The following is a 16024-nucleotide window of genomic DNA, read 5'->3' on the forward strand; positions in this document are numbered from 1 at the left end:
CATCGCCGTCCGTCAAGCATTACCGGCTAGACTCATTTCCTTCGGCGGAGGCGGTGTTTGGATGATGGGTACTGCAAAAGGTTCTCTCTACGGAAGGGACCCTGGACCAATCTATTGCCCGCCCTTGATCATCTATGCTTGGATATATCCCATGCATGGACTCTCCAAGCAGTGCACAGAGAAAGATGGCTGGTCTTACCTGAACGGTAGGTAGTTCTCTGTGCACTGCGGGAGACTCCATTCCCTCCCTGAGAAGCTGATCCAGGATCCTAAGGAGTATAAGATGACTTTCTTGCTCTACGCCTTCGTTAACAACTGTAATCCAGTCAGCCCAAGGGGGTGTGTCCAAACTCTTCAAACTCAGTCTCGGGGCTAATAGGCAGAAGTTATAACTTTTGTCTATGAATCCCTAGAGAAGAGGTAGAGGTCAACTCAGGTATTCCAGAAAGCATGGTGCTATGCTTGTCCCTAATCCCCAACCAGTTAGCTTCCAAAGTAATATCCAGAGAAGGACTTCTGAAGACAGCTTGAGTAAATGGGCAGAACAAGGAAAAGGCATAATTCCCTATAGCCATGTTGGCTAACGTGCCAGAGGTGACACGCAGAACCCTCTCTGTAGGCATACTCACCGTTGCCAGCTGCTCTTCTGGCTTCTGGCATGTTGGTCTTTCCAAGCACCGGAGCACCAGAAAATGTCCCACACACACACCCTGGAAAACACCCCAAAACAGGCATGTGCGCGCCGGCCAGCTAGTCTTCAGGTTTCCGGTGATTGAACGCATGCAAAGACCAGCTGGCCAGCGTGCATAGGCATGCTGGAAACCCAAAGACCAGCGGGCTGGCATGCGCACTGGCCAGCTGGTCTTTGGGTTTCTGGTGCTCCGGCGCATGCATGCGCTCACGTGTACGCACATTCCGGTTTGGCCACTCAGTGCCAAAAAGGCTTGCCATCACTGCCCTATAACTTTATCCAGGAGCTTTTAAACTAATCGTTTCAAAATCAGTATTTTGATTCTGGCTTCTTGAAAGTGCAGCCACTTTGTTTTCACCAGTTTTGAGACCAGGTTTGAGGCCAATTTCAATTCATAGCAATGTTACAGAGGGGAGGGGGGGAAATCACAGGATGACAGCACCAAATAACTCTTGCATGCCCTGACCCTTAGACCAACTGAGATCAAAAGCAACACAGACATGTGTATTGCACATAGCTGAGTTCCTAGATCAGTGACACGTTGCAAGCTTTGGCTGAGAGAGCCAAAAAGGAAATTTTAAGAATTTGTGCCAAGTGACATTAATAGAAGAAAAATGGAATGGGAGAGGCTATGAGTGGATAAACACAGTAGGAAAAATGCAAAGCAAAGGCTACCTCCATCTCAAAGTTCACTACCTTAAAACAAGGAAACGCTGCTTATTTATCATGTGAATGACCAAGGAATGCACTTTTTCTCAAAGTTTTTTCACTTCCCCATGGCTGAAAAATGTGAATCTCTCTCTCCACTTTGAGCTGAACGAGAAGCGTCTAACAGGGAAGGGTAGACCTTTTGCCTGATCACTAAATGACAAAAGGACTTTCCATTATCTCCATGTAGAGAGCTGAAATAAGGTGTTTTCTCAGGTGTGCAGTTCATATCCTTGTTTATTCTGGGACTGCTCCATAATAGCAACAGTGTTTGCCCTCATAACCACGAGGTTAGATGGTTTTGATTCTCCCTTGGTAGAACGCTCTGCAGGGTCTATCCATGACTTGCAGCTGAAGATACAATAGCACAATTACTCAGTATGATAATGTTACACATTCAACTGCTTGCAAAACAGTTGTAGGGCACCGATACATTTTTCAAAGCTTTACATTCTGAAGGGCAATATAGCTATGCTGCTCTTGCAGATTTTTAGAAATGAAGTTCTCACTCTCATCTCTTTGGGTACAGTTGTTATCAAGAAGATCAACTTCCCCACATCCTACATTTTCAGTTTTATTTAAGAAGGGTAGACTCAGTTAAAATATGAGCTGTTGGAACAAGCATTCAGTTAGGGATGAATTAAAAAAAAATAGCCAAGGGAATGAATTTCATGATTATATGTAAGGGACCTTCGAAAATAAGTACTTGACTTAGGATCATTTCTTTAACAACTGTTCAAAGCCATGATGGTGCTGAATAAAATGACTTACAATGTGTCCTCACACTTACAATCATTGCAGTGACATGACAAAAGGTTAAGGTTTAAGGTTTATTAAATTTATAGACCGCCCCCTCTCCCCGTAGGGACTCGGGGCGGTGTACAGACCGTTCATGTTCAGGACAACAAAACATAACATAAGACATCAAACAAAACAACGCACACATACCGTCTGTGTATAAAACCCAAAACCAATTTAAATAATTTAAAACAATTCTAAAACCAGTTTAAAACCCCAATTTAAAATTTAAAAAGACATCCAGGAAGGTTAGTAATAGATGTTCCCTGTAAATACAATTACAATTTCAATTAGGCCAGGCCAGCTAATCGAAACAGGTGGGTCTTGAGTTTCTTGTGGAAGGAGCGGAGATCCGAGGTGGTTCTAATATCGGGGGGGAGGTCGTTCCAGAGGGTTGGGCCCATCACAGAGAAGGCCCTATTCCTAGGCACCGCCCGCCCGCACTGTTTAGCGGAAGGTACCCGGAGGAGACCCTCTCTGTGAGAGCGGATTGGTCGCAGGGATGTATGGGGTAGAATGCGATCCCGCAGGTAACTAGGTCCCGAGCCATGGAGCGCTTTGAAGATGACAATCAACACCTTGAAACGCACCCGAAAAGCCACAGGCAGCCAGTGCAGCTCACGCAGGAAAGGTGTTACATGGGAGTACCTAGTACTCCCCATAATAACCCGCGCGGCTGCATTCTGAACCAGCTGGAGCCTTTGGGTGCATCTCAAGGGGAGCCCCATGTAGAGAGCGTTACAGTAATCAAGACGGGAAGTCACCAGGGCATGAGTGACTGTGCAAAGGGCGTCCCGCTCTAGTAAGGGGCGCAATTGGCGCACCAGGCAAACCTAGTGGAACGCCCCCCTAGCCACGGCCGTCACATGATCATCTAGCGACAGCCGGGAATCTAGGAGGACGCCCAAATTGCGTGCCCTATCCACCGGGGGCAGTTGTTCCCCCCCGATGGCCAGAGATGGAACACATTGGCTAAAGCGGGGCGCCGGTAGCCACAGCCACTCCGTCTTGGAAGGGTTGAGCTTGAGTCTGTTGTCACCCATCCAGACCCGCACGGCTTCCAGACACCGGGACATCACCTCGACGGCTTCGTTGGGGTGGTTCGGGGTAGAGATGTACAACTGAGTGTCATCTGCATACAGATGGCACTCAACCCCGAATCTTCGAATGATCTCGCCCAGCAGTTTCATGTATGTGTTGAACAGGAGAGGTGAGAGGACCGACCCCTGTGGCACTCCACATGTGAGCGGCCTCAGGGTCGACCTCTGCTCCCCCGCCAACACACATTGCGTCCGACCGGAGAGGAAGGAGGAGAACCACCGCAAAACAGTGCCCCTCACCTCCATCCCCTCCAGTCGACGCAATAGGATACCATGGTCGATGGTATCGAAAGCCCCTGAGAGATCTAACAGGACTAGGATGGAGGAACAACCCCCATCCTTCGCCCTCCAGAGATCATCCACCAACGCGACCAAAGCCGTCTCCGTGCTGTGGCCGGGTCGGAAACCGGACTGGCGCGGGTCTAGATAAGTAATTTCCTCCAGGTGTCGAGGGAACTGCTGCGCCACTTAAGAGGGAAGGCCTCTTAAGTAGGGGCCTCACCACCGCCTCTTTCAAGGCGGTTGGTAGGAACCCCTCCCCCAGCGAGGCGTTCACCAGCCCCAGGAGCCAGTCTCGTGTAACCTCCCAGGCTGCCAGTACAAGCCAGGAGGGACACGGGTCCAATAAACATGTGGTGGCCCGCAGTCGCCCGCGTAGCCTGTCCATATCCTCAGCGGCAACAGAGTCAAACTCCTCCCAGAGTGGTACCTCAAGACTCGCCTCCGGTGTCTCCCCACGATCACTGAGGGGGACCCATTCGCTCCGGATCTGAGCGATTTTGTCCTGCAGATATTCTCCAAATTCCTCTGCCCTCCCCTGCAAAGGGGCTTCCCACGACCTCTGTGAAAGGAGGGAGCGGGTCACCCGAAACAGGGCGGCAGGGCGGTTTTCTGCGGACGCAATAAGGGTGGCATAGTATCGACGTTTAGCCACCCTTAGTGCCACAAGGTAGGTCCGTAAATGGACTCTTACCTGTGTTCGGTCAGATCTCCATCTGCTCTCTAGGCGTCTCTTGTGGCGCTTCATCACCCTCAGCTCCTCGGTGAACCAAGGGGCCAGGGTGGTTCGCTGCCACCAGAGAGGCCGCAAGGGCGCCACCCGGTCCAAGGCCCCGGCCGCCGCACTGTTCCATGCGGCCACCAGGTCCTCCGTCCGGGAGCGGGTCAGGGCTAAAGGGAGTGGCCCAAGCTCCGTCTGGAACCTATCTGGTTCCATCAGTCGCGTGGGGCGGAACCATCTAAGATCTTCTGGTTCCGCCTCCCCGCGATGGGGGGTGGCGTCAGGGAAGTCCAGCCGGAGAAGCGAGTGATCTGACCATGACAGGGGAGTGATAACCTGATCCCCTATTCCCAGATCACTCTTCCATTGACCAGAGATGAAAACAAGGTCCAGCATGTGGCCTCCCTCTTGTGTGGGGCCCTGAATTATTTGGGTCAGGTCCAAGCCATGAACTCCCGGGCTACCTCGGATGATTCACCCGTCGATGGCAGGTTGAAGTCCCCCATGACTAATAGTCTGGGGGTCTCAACCGCCACCTCCGCAATCACCTCGAGGAGCTCTGGCAGGGCCGCTGATGCATAGCGAGGAGCCAAGTATGCAATCAGCAGGCCCAACTGACTGAGAAAAACTTGGGTGATTGGCAACTGGCATATATTTATAACAATTGCAGCATCCCGGGGTCATTTTGCAATTTTCACCATTTGCAATTTTCTCAGGGGGCTTCTGCAGAGGTAGTATTCTACCAGTTCGGACCGATCGCCCAAGCTGGTAGCGGAAATCGCGGGTGGCTCTGGCCATCCGGGCCCGGTTCTACGGCAACCCATTTAGGTCCTTTTTTTGTCAAAACCACATGTGCGGCTGGATCTGCGCATGTGCGAAGGTGGTGCATGCGCTCACGTTTGCAAACTGGTAGGGAAGGTAAGTGTATACCACCCCTGGGCTTCTGACAACTAAAGTCAATGTAGGTTAATGATCACATGATTCTCTTAATGACAATGGTGATTTGCTTAACAATTGTGTCAAAAAGCTCATAAAATTGGGCATGACTCACTTAATAGCTTCATCAGAGACAGAGGTTCTTGTCACAATTGTGGTCATGTCGGGAATCCTGTAATTGTAAAAATACTTGAGAATGTAATTGAGAAATTGCAAAATTTCTCTTCAATCAAGTTTGACTTCATGGCATGTCTAAGTTATCTTCTTGGCAATAATAGTGCAGTGCTTAGTCCCTGTCAACTTTCAGATTCCTGGAGATCTCCTACCCACATACGTTCACTTCAACCATGGACACCGCGTCACTTTTCATACTTGTTTCAATCATTGATGGGAAACAATTACTATATTCCTTTAGAGATTTTTTAAAAAAATCTGGCTTCAGTCTTTACATGACTTGTGAATTCACACTGTGCTAATCCAAATTTGTTTTTCTTGTGGTGCACTGAACAAGCCACGGGAGCATTGTTCACACATCACACCAGAAGCTGCAACAGTATTGGCTTATTTTAAATACTTGTATGTCAATTGCTTCTCGCTTCAAAAATTGTGTTGATTTTTGTCCTAGTCAAATTTCTAAAAAAAAAGCTTCATAGAAAAACATGCTTTCATTAAACATCAATCACTTTTTTTTTGAAGGGTGGGGGCAAGACTTGACTTCTAGCAACAGTCCAGTGTTCACTGCTCACGAGGCCCCAATCTCTAGTCCTGTGTGTTTTCATTGGCCAATTTCGGCAACTGCAGAGGACAAAGTCAACCTTGGATTTGGTGTTTGGTGTTTCAGACTTTGACAGCGCAACTATCTAGATCCGTGATGGCAAACCTACCCACACCCCCTGTGCTGCGTTTTGAGACTGGAGGGCCTCCTGCACTAACCTGGAAGCAGGGCCGGATTTAGATGAAAAGAGGCCCTAGGCTATTCCACTTATGGGGCCCTTTCACCTCCCATTTTTAAGTTTGTAAATTACATGAGAGATAATAAAATACATCATTACTGTGATATATATCAATATATTAAATGAAACATGTTTTAATTGGTACTAACCTTTATCAAAAAATGTGGCACGGATAATAAATAAAAATAAAAGGCCCCTCTTGATCTTGAGGCCCTAGGCTGAAGCCTAGTTAGCCTATAGGAAAATCCGGCCCTGCCTGGAAGCAAAAAATAGGCGAGGCGGGGTGCAAGTGCAGGGGGCGGGGGAGCGCGGGTGGATCATGCGTGCATGCATGGGGGGGCAAGGTGTGCTGCGGTGAGTGCACACACATTGCATTATTGGGTTGGGCTTTTGGCGCTCAATGACAAAAAGGTTAGCTGTCACTGATCTAGATGATTGCACAGAAAACAAAGATGCTCCATAGATTTCAAAAAGCTAAATGGGTTCAGACTTGATAAGTAGTTAAATAGGAAGCCTCCTGGAAAATCCCAGAGCTTTGAAACAAGAGTAGGAAACTTTGTAAAATATTAGAAGGTGACAATGGATGGTCACTTCCCACACTGTTCTCAAGAAAAAGTCACCACGAGCAAGTTCATCTTGGGATTCACCTTGTTGTTTTGCTTCTCAGTTCCATCTTCCCAAATAAGACCTTAACCATAATGCGATCTGGAAACTTTGGTCAAAAACTGTAAAACAAATCTTCAGCAAGCCACTAATTAATGCTACATCCTTAGCCCAAAGCAGCAATTAATCCCAGAAAACAAGGAGAGTTCTTAGTTGTCTGAACTTGGCATGCCTTCTCTCTGATAATTATTTTGAAGTACTGAGAACTAACCGGGACATATAAAATGGGAGGAATTCATCAAAGTTTTGCTGACTTGAAAACAGCAAATCTGTTGCATTGATTAGAAAGGGTTTTTTTTTTAGGTTGAAACACATCCAGGTCTTTGGGTAAAGATGAACAGCAGTTAAGCGTATGGGCAACATCTCTAGAAACCTAAAGGTGACAATGGAAGTGTGGTCAGTTTTTTTTTGTTGTTGTTGTTCTCCCATGTGGAGATAAAAACCAGTGCACATTAAAAATAAATGCAGGGGATTAGCCAATGCTCTTCTTGCTTTAGAAAACAGCCCATGGGGCATGTTTTTATGAAACACTGTCTACTGGAATCGGACAGTTAAGTTCTTTTGATAATTTATATTTACTAAATCTTCTACTATCTCTCAGCCGCATAACTCAGATGATCCAAATTAAACCCTCGAGGACACAGAGTACAATTCTTTAAGGTACATACTGTATTTCCATATTGGAGCTAAACAGATTGCATTACCAGATATCATATGTGACCAGTGTTATCTAAAAATATTTAGCATTTGGCACAGAGCTGGAAAATAACATGTCACCATCATTTACTGTGATTTAGACAAGACGAGAATTTCCATGAAACATGGAGCTTTGGTATTGTTCATCATGGATGGAAGAAATGCCATAAAAACCACATCTTTTCCTATGTGCCTGCAAATCTAAAATTAGAATTATGAATAGGATTCTAATAGATTCTAAAGCAAAATAATTGTCGTGCATAAAAGATCAGATCCACATGTGAAATTCCAATAAAATTGATTTATTGTTACTTATGCCTGTGCACAGAAATATTCTCAAATAAGGTTTAGCACCTGCTAGGTGTTACGGAGGGTCAATGGAATTCAAGGGGGGGGGGGGCGGGAGGGTTGGCCTTAATCCGCTTCTGACGACGTAGAGATTCTAGGTTGATCCTTCTTTTAACTCCACCACTTGGTTCTGCCATTCCTTCTCCTACATTAATAGAACACAAAATCCAGGTTGCTATGTGTTGCTTATCAGTTTTATGGTGGTCAACTCCATTTTAAAAAGTATCTAGAACCTGCAAATTATATAAAAGTTCAAAAACAGGTTATATTTCAAGGAACACTAACTTTATGTAGATGTTAGATAGAAGCAGGCAGAAAGTACAGCCCTGAAGCATCGTAAAAATCAAGGGTACCAGCCTCCCTTCTGCCAAGACCAACTGATACTGTCCTTGGAGAAAGGACCAGGCTTTCTTGAGCTGGTCCAGAAGGTGCCATGAATGATGGTACTGAAAGTTGCTGACCAAGAAGAAACCAAGAAGGGTCAGGACTCAGGATCACTCTCATTCCAGTCCTGCCAGAGGTCACCCACAAATGTAATAAATACCATCTTGGTACTATATTCCCTCTTGAAATTCAACCAGATAATCTTTTTCCTTCCTTCAAGCCTTCTGGAGTTGGAAACTGATCACCTCCTGAGCAATCTTCCCTAAAATGGCAAGGCTGCAGTCTAGATTGAAACTGTCCAGTTCCCTTGAGTCCAGCAATGGCTTCCTGAGGAAGAGGGCATACAACTTCCTCTTTTAATTTGGGTGGAACCACTATCTCTCACAGAGAACCATTCACCAGCAAATGGACACAACCACATGTCATCTCCCAGGAGACTTTGATCCAGTACCGTAGGAGGGACATGGATCTAAAACCAAGGGGCCAATCTCACAGTTCCAAGGATCCTGTCCAAATTAATTAATAATGCTCACATGTTCAAACTTTCCCCAGATAACTATGGAGGGGAGGGACACAATTTGCAGATGGTCCGCCACATCTTCACCAAATGAGCCATCTCCATCAGTAGCCAATTATCTACTAGAATCAACAGAGAACCATCAGAAAGCTGTACTTATCTTTAGCCCCTTAGATTTGAAGTCACAAATTTTATCCCTTTTTAATATTCTGCTCAAAAGCAGAAAGTAATACAATATGGTTCCATGCTTTATGCAAACAAAGGTCTCTTGGGCTCACACTAATATAATTGTTAGCTAATCTTGATTTCAATTAATATCTCTCCACAGAAAAGCAAAAAAAGAGATGTTTTGTTTCAGACAAATCTAAAACACTGCACGAAGAGTCACCACTGAAACACTTCCCACACAATAAAATTTCAGAGCTAAGCAAGTGGATCATAACTGTATTTTCCATATTCACAAATATCATCATCAATAATTTTTTTGTGGAGTTACATGCAAGATCTGGGTTTTTTTTAAAGGCAGACCATAAGTGAGCAGATGCTGCTTGATGTTACCATTTTCAACATATGTCTAGTGTGAACCTGGTTGCAGTATTTTCAGTGGAAGTATTATTTATGGAAGAAGCCTTGCCAACACCGTTATTTGATAGGTGAGATTATGACCAAAAAAAAAGGAGAATCGAAGAAATTTTCTTGCACTCATACAATTATGACAACAAACAAACAGAGGAGAGAAGAGGATTGTTTAGAGATCAAACTGATTTGTAAATGCCAAAGACAGGAAGTGATCAGACACCAATATTAATGTTCTATTTTTGCTTCAATTTGTGATTCAGATTGGACTAGGATAATATTACATATAAGAACATTAATGAATCCAGTTAGTCTAAAATAACAATTAACAAATAACAACCAGGAGTCTGCACCCTTTCATACTAACACATTTTACTAAAACTTGTAAGACTTTGTAGCTCACTTCATCAGATACTCAGATACCTTTTAATAAAATCTGTTAGTCTGAAAAATGCTATGAGACTCCTCCTGATGTTTGCCTACCACAGACTAATACGGCTCCTCTCCTCCTGCACAATTTTAGATAGAATGGGTTGATATCACTATTGTACTTTCACTTTCCATCATCACTTGGGTGATGGTTCTCAGCCAAGAGGATTTATCTGGTTTGAATTAGGTTTTCATTTTATATACAAGGAAACTGTTTTGCAATGACCAACAAGAATGAGAGCTCAAAGAAATATCAATTCTTGGAACACAGGAAGAATAGGGCCAAAAGAGAAGGTAGATAACACCTCCAAAAAGAAGTGTTATTTTCACAAACTTCTAGCCCTATTTTTGGATAACAGGAGAAAGAGATAGTTACGAAGGAATGCCTTGCCTTTGTTTCAGAAATAATTATGAAACCAGTTTTTGAGAGATTCATAACTAATGAGTATCACAGGTTGCTCTATACAAATGCACAATAGGAGCTTGATTGTATTGCCCTTTTTGCGCAATGTCACAGATTTCATTTCGATTTCACTTTTATACAAGTTTATTTTCACTAAAGCTGAAAACTACTTTAGATTTACAAAATAACTGTGCAGAAATAAATCACAAGGTAGAATGGCTATAGGGTCACAGTAATAGTCAGAAATGGTTCAACTCAATTCAACATTAGCTATTTTGAAAAGCATCAACTACACAATTATAAATCAAGTTTTAGACCAAGAGATGTTTTTTTAAAAAACAAACAAAAGTTTTAAACCAAAAATGCCACTTAGAAATATTCAGTCTAATTGAACATTTAAATATCATTTTAAATTAGTTACTGTATTTTAACTGCTTTAAATCAATAGCCTATGGCAAACATTACACTTTGATGTGATTGTCATGCAGCAGGGAAAAAAGATACATCAGAATTGCCTATAAAAGGCCATGAAAATATAAATATGCCAGTTTTCCAAGTATTTCCTAACCAAGTTCTCTCATTAATGTCAATACAGAGATGAATCAGCTGCTAAAATAGGGTATTCATATAAAACCTCTGCAGATACAAGATGCAGCTGGGAAAGAGTTATGTAGTCATTAATCAATACTCGTAAGACATTGGAGTGACTATCTATTAACATTAGTATTTAGTACCAAAGGAAAACTGCAATCTATTTACAATACAATACAATAGTAGAGTTGGAAGGGACCTTGGAGGTCTTCTAGTCCAACCCCCTGCCTAGGCAGGAAACCCTATACCGTTTCAGACAGATGGCTATCCAACATCTTCTTAAAGACTTCCAGTGTTGGGGCATTCACAACTTCTGAAGGCAAGCTGTTCCACTGATTAATTGTTCTAACTGTCAGGAAATTTCTCCTCAGTTCTAAGTTGCTTCTCTCCTTGATTAATTTCCACCCATTGCTTCTTGTTCTACCCTTAGGTGCCTTGGAGACTAGTTTGACTCCCTCTTCTTTGTGGCAACCCCTGAGATATTGGAACACTGCTATCATGTCTCCCCTAGTCCTTCTTTCTCTTAAGCTAAACATACCCAATTCCTGCAACCGTTCTTCATATGTTTTAGTCTCCAGTCCCCTAATCATCTTTGCTGCTCTTCTCTGCTCTTCTATTTAAACATGAACTTAATATTTTGTTTAAAAATTGTGAATAAGTATTAAAACAGCTTTTACAACAAAATATTTAAGGGGTTAACCATACCACTCATTGTTCCTTCAGAAGAAGAAAAAGTAAGCCACAAGAGCTAAGCATTTTCAGAACACATGGAGTAGAAAATCCAAACATCGTTTGTTTGATTATGGAGGAAGAAGAATGATTCTTGTTAACAGAGAAGCAATTTTGAGAAGGAGAGTAAATCAACAGAATGGAGCCCCACGTGTTGATTTAAATGAGCTAGTTGTGTTTGCTTGCAATTTTGCCAATGACTTGAATAGCTGCAATTCCAATAAATTATAAGAGTAGGAGAGACTAGTTATAAATATAGCCTTAGAAATTTATTGGATAATAATTAAACGCAAAGATGTAAAAAAAAAACCTCAGTTAATCTTGAGGTGGCCAAGGTAAAGCACTTGGAGAAAAAAATGTTGCAGAAAATGCTGTACAAACATCCCAGTAATTTTATCATCTGTTAACCATTTTACAGTGAAAAGTAGTTTTGCAGAAGTTTGTTGCCAAACACTACATCTTGCAAACTGTCCAATGAAACTATCCTTGCAAAGAATTCTGGCATTTTCATAACAAAGATTTATTACAAAGCAGCTTTTTCATTCATATTTCTTACTATCCTGGATGCACCTATAGTGCATTCATTTCATGCAGTTGAAAATTAATGACAAAATCTCCTGATCTGCATTTTGGGACAATTAACTGAACCAGTGGTGCAATTCAGCCAGTTCTATCCGGTTCGGGCGAACTGGTAGCAGTGGCGGTGGGACGTCATCATGTCCTGTTATTGACGCTCTGCACATGCGCAGAAGTCCTACGCATGTGTGGAGATGGCGTGTGCCATTTGCGAACCGGTAGCAAAGGTAAGTTGATTTCACCCTTGAATTGAACCTATAGCTATAGTCTGCATAAGAACCAAATAAATGCTATGTTGGTTAAAAATTACTCCTAAACAAGTAGTTTTACTATAGTTGTCCAAGTAAAGAGTTTCCCGTAAATAATTTTTCCACCAATTTATCATGATTTTGTTATTGGTCTGGAAAATATTAAGAAAATTAGTCTTTTTTTCTGAAAGGAGAAATGTCACCTGAGAAGGCAAACCTAAATTAGAAACATTGGTGAGAACAATTATTAAGAATGAAATTAATGCAAAGAGTAAACTCCAGTGCCTTTAGCTTAAACCAGAAGCATCTCAACTTACAGATTTAACTAAAATTGTATTATTATTAAAATCTTCATAACATGTGATGTGCATGTCTAAGCATTTATGGAAACCGGAGCTGATTTAGAATAAAAAGAATAAGGCTTTGTTTTCCACTCAACACCATCCCATTTATGGCTGCTGAAAAACAGCTGATCTAAGAAGCCAGAATTCAGATATAAAACCATAGTTAAAAACAAGCCAAGATTTGTAAATAAATCATCCTGGTACCAAACTATGCTTTACTGGCAGAAATAAAGTACTGTGTGCAGAGGGGGGATTAAACATTTTTTTACTACCGGTTCTGTGGGCATGGCTTGGTGGGCATGGCACTGTGTCCCTCCTGATCTGGGGACACAGGGACTCAGGAGGCAGAGAATAGATGGGGGCAGGGCCAGTCAGGGGTGGTATTTACCAATTGTCTGAACTACACAAAATTTCCGCTACCGGTTCTATAGAACTGGTCAGAACCTGCTGAATACCACCTCTGATTGTGTATCTTTTATGGGGATTGAACTTCCCATTGTGTCAACTCAAGAAAGAAACAATTTCATTATTGCTTTGCAAAATATAGACACTCTTTGCAACTCTCACAAACTAGGGAACCTCAGGACACAAAGTCCTTTTTTTGGGGTCTGGGTTGGGTAATCTAAGGCTAGAACAGAGATGGAATTTTGGGGGCAGTCTGTTTTTCTGCTAACTTTGCTTTCTTCGCCACACCTCCCAGTTGCCCAAGGCAAGAACATTCTAAACATCAACCTGCTAACAGTTTACCCTCCAGGTATTAGTTTAGCCATGCGTGATACAGATACTCATCAAAACCACACTATGATGAAAATGGAGCCCGAAGGAATAAGAGTCCGTCTTACCTGGCACTTGTTCTGGCTTTGGTCAGAGCTTTGCTGAGAACCAGGGATGGTGCTGACTGGCGTCTTTGGGCCAAGCTCTTCATTTTCTGCTGAAACATCAAAACAAAATTAAACCTGAGCATTTTTAAATTTTATTTTAAACTTCTATGTCGCTGAGGAGACCCTAGGAGACATTTTTATAATATGGAAAGGAAAGATCTAAAAATAGAAAAGAAACAAAATCAGTTCCATTTGGAGATCATTTAAGACAGACAAGTAGAAAACTTTTCTCAGTCCTAAGAACAGGGGAGGAGAATTTTTTAGAATGCTACAAATTATCTAGACCAGAAGAAAAAGGTACACCCCACAGTACCCACACTGTGTTCTCAACTACCCTATTTTCAAGTGGGGTAGCTCAATTCTGCTCCACCCAATTTAAAACTACACCTCTGCAGGAATATCACTGTCTTAATAATCTGCTTCTGGATCCAATTCAAGACTGTTTAGGACAACTTGCCCCAGTCAACTTACTGCGGCCAATGCACCACAGCCAGCTCCTTGCGGTCAACTCGTAGTGGGATGAGAGTTATATTAATACTAAAGAAATAGTGGAACAGAATCATTAAAGAAAGGATGCAAAAGGAGGGACAAAATCAAACGTAAATGACAAACATTAACGTAGATTTTTAAATTATTTTAAATAATTGAATTGTTGAATTGTTCTGGGGGTGAATTGTCCCATGAGTTGGCTGCAGCAAGTTGGCCATGGTGAGTTGGCCATGGTGAGTTGGCCATGGTGAGCTGGCTGCAGCAAATTGCCCCATTCCTTGACTTATGACCACCACTGGGACCAAAATGTCCATAAGTCATTTTAATCGTAAGCCAAGTGAGATCTGATTTTATGACAATTTTGACAGCAGTCATTAAAAAGATCACCACAGTCATTATGTAGATCACATAGTCATTAAGTAAATCATGCATGTTTAAGTGAATCCCCCATAGGCATTTTCCCCCCAGGAAATCACCCAAAAAGGGCACAAATTGCTATCACGTTATCACAGGATACTACAAGTGGTTGTAGATGCAAGCCATTTGCCAAGCACTCGAATTGCAATTACATAACCGCAGGAGTGGTACGATGGTCATATGTGCGAACATAGGTCACTTTTTCCAGGGCCACTGCAACCTTGAACTATCGTTAAATGAATGGTTGTAAGTCGAAATCTGTCTGTATGTCATCGTCCAGGTTGTATTTAGCAAAACAGATTAACAGATTTAGAAGGGACCCTGTCGGTCTTCTAGTCAAACCTCCCTGCCCAAGCAGGAGACCCTACACCATTTCTGACAGATGGCAGTCCAGTCTCTTCTTGAAAGCTTCCAGTGATGAAGCTCCCAGAACTTCCAAAGGCAAGCTTTTCCATTGTTCTCATTGTCAGAAAATTTCTCCTTATTTCTTGGTTGAATCTCTCCTTGATCAGTTTCCATCCATAATTCTTTATCTGGCCTTCAGATGCTTTGGAAAAATAGCTTGATCCCCTCCTCTCTGTGGCAGCCCCTCAAATATTGGAACACTGCTATCATGTCTCCCCTGGTCCTTCTCTTCACTAGACTAGCCATGCCGGGTACTTGCAACCGTTCATCGTGAGCCTCCAGTCCCCTAATCATCCTGGTTGCTCTTCTCTGTACTTTTTTCCAGAGTCTCAACATCTTTTTTATAGTGTGGTGACCAAAACTCGAAGTATTTGAGACCACCTGCTCAAGTAGAACCCAAATCAAATCAAACCTTTGTTGTCAATGAACAACATGTGTACGATGAAATTGAATGAGCCTCCCTTGGTGCAGTCCCCCCCAACACAAAATACATCTCAATAACTCAATAATAAATGAAAGAAATAGAATCCCTAAACCCAAATAAGTAATAACTAACACACATTCCCATATATCTATACGTATGTAAGATTATATTGCATTACATCGCTATGACCAGGTTGCCTTCAGAAGTCTGACACCCCATCCGTCCATTCAATACAAGCAGGCCAAAAAGGAATAATATAGATTCTACCCTCTGGCCAAAAAGAAATACACTATTGTGTATTTTACTCCCCAAGAAGACAGGAGGACTGGGGCAGCAAAGCCTTCTCAGTCAAGGTCTAGGACAGCCTGCCCATCAAAGACAAGAAAAAGACAAGGGTTGTCAAGACATCTTTGTGTAAGGCAGGGGTGTCCAAACTTGGCAACTTTAAGACTTGTGGACTTCAGCTCCCAGAATTCCCCAGCCAGCAGAGCTGGCTGGGGAATTCTGGGAGTTGAAGTCCACAAGTCTTAAAGTTGCCAAGTTTGGACACCCCTGGTGTAAGGTATTAAAAAATAGGGCACAGATGACCAGAAAAAGGCTTGTTTCAAGACTGGCATCTACATTAAAATAACTAAGATTTTTTTAAATGAGATTATGTATACTGGCTTTATGAAATTTGGATTTGTCTGTTTTACAGTTTTATTGTTCCACTTTCAGC

At 42.8% G+C, this 16024-nt stretch overlaps 1 protein-coding gene across 2 annotated transcripts in view; it reads right to left on the reverse strand.

The window, feature by feature from the left end:
- Positions 1-16024, reverse strand: part of ARHGAP20 (Rho GTPase activating protein 20) — a 103265-nt gene that overhangs the window by 72655 nt on the left and 14586 nt on the right. The window contains exon 2 of one of the 2 annotated variants that reach the window (XM_081950730.1): positions 13533-13618. In XM_081950730.1, coding sequence (XP_081806856.1) covers positions 13533-13618 — 86 coding nt within the window. Of the gene's footprint in view, positions 1-13532; positions 13622-16024 lie in introns of both variants that reach the window. The other variant, XM_081950729.1, reaches the window with a different exon arrangement.

The sequence above is a fragment of the Natrix helvetica genome (assembly GCF_964273705.1).
Source record: "Natrix helvetica genome assembly, chromosome: 4".
NCBI lineage: Eukaryota > Metazoa > Chordata > Lepidosauria > Squamata > Natricidae > Natrix > Natrix helvetica.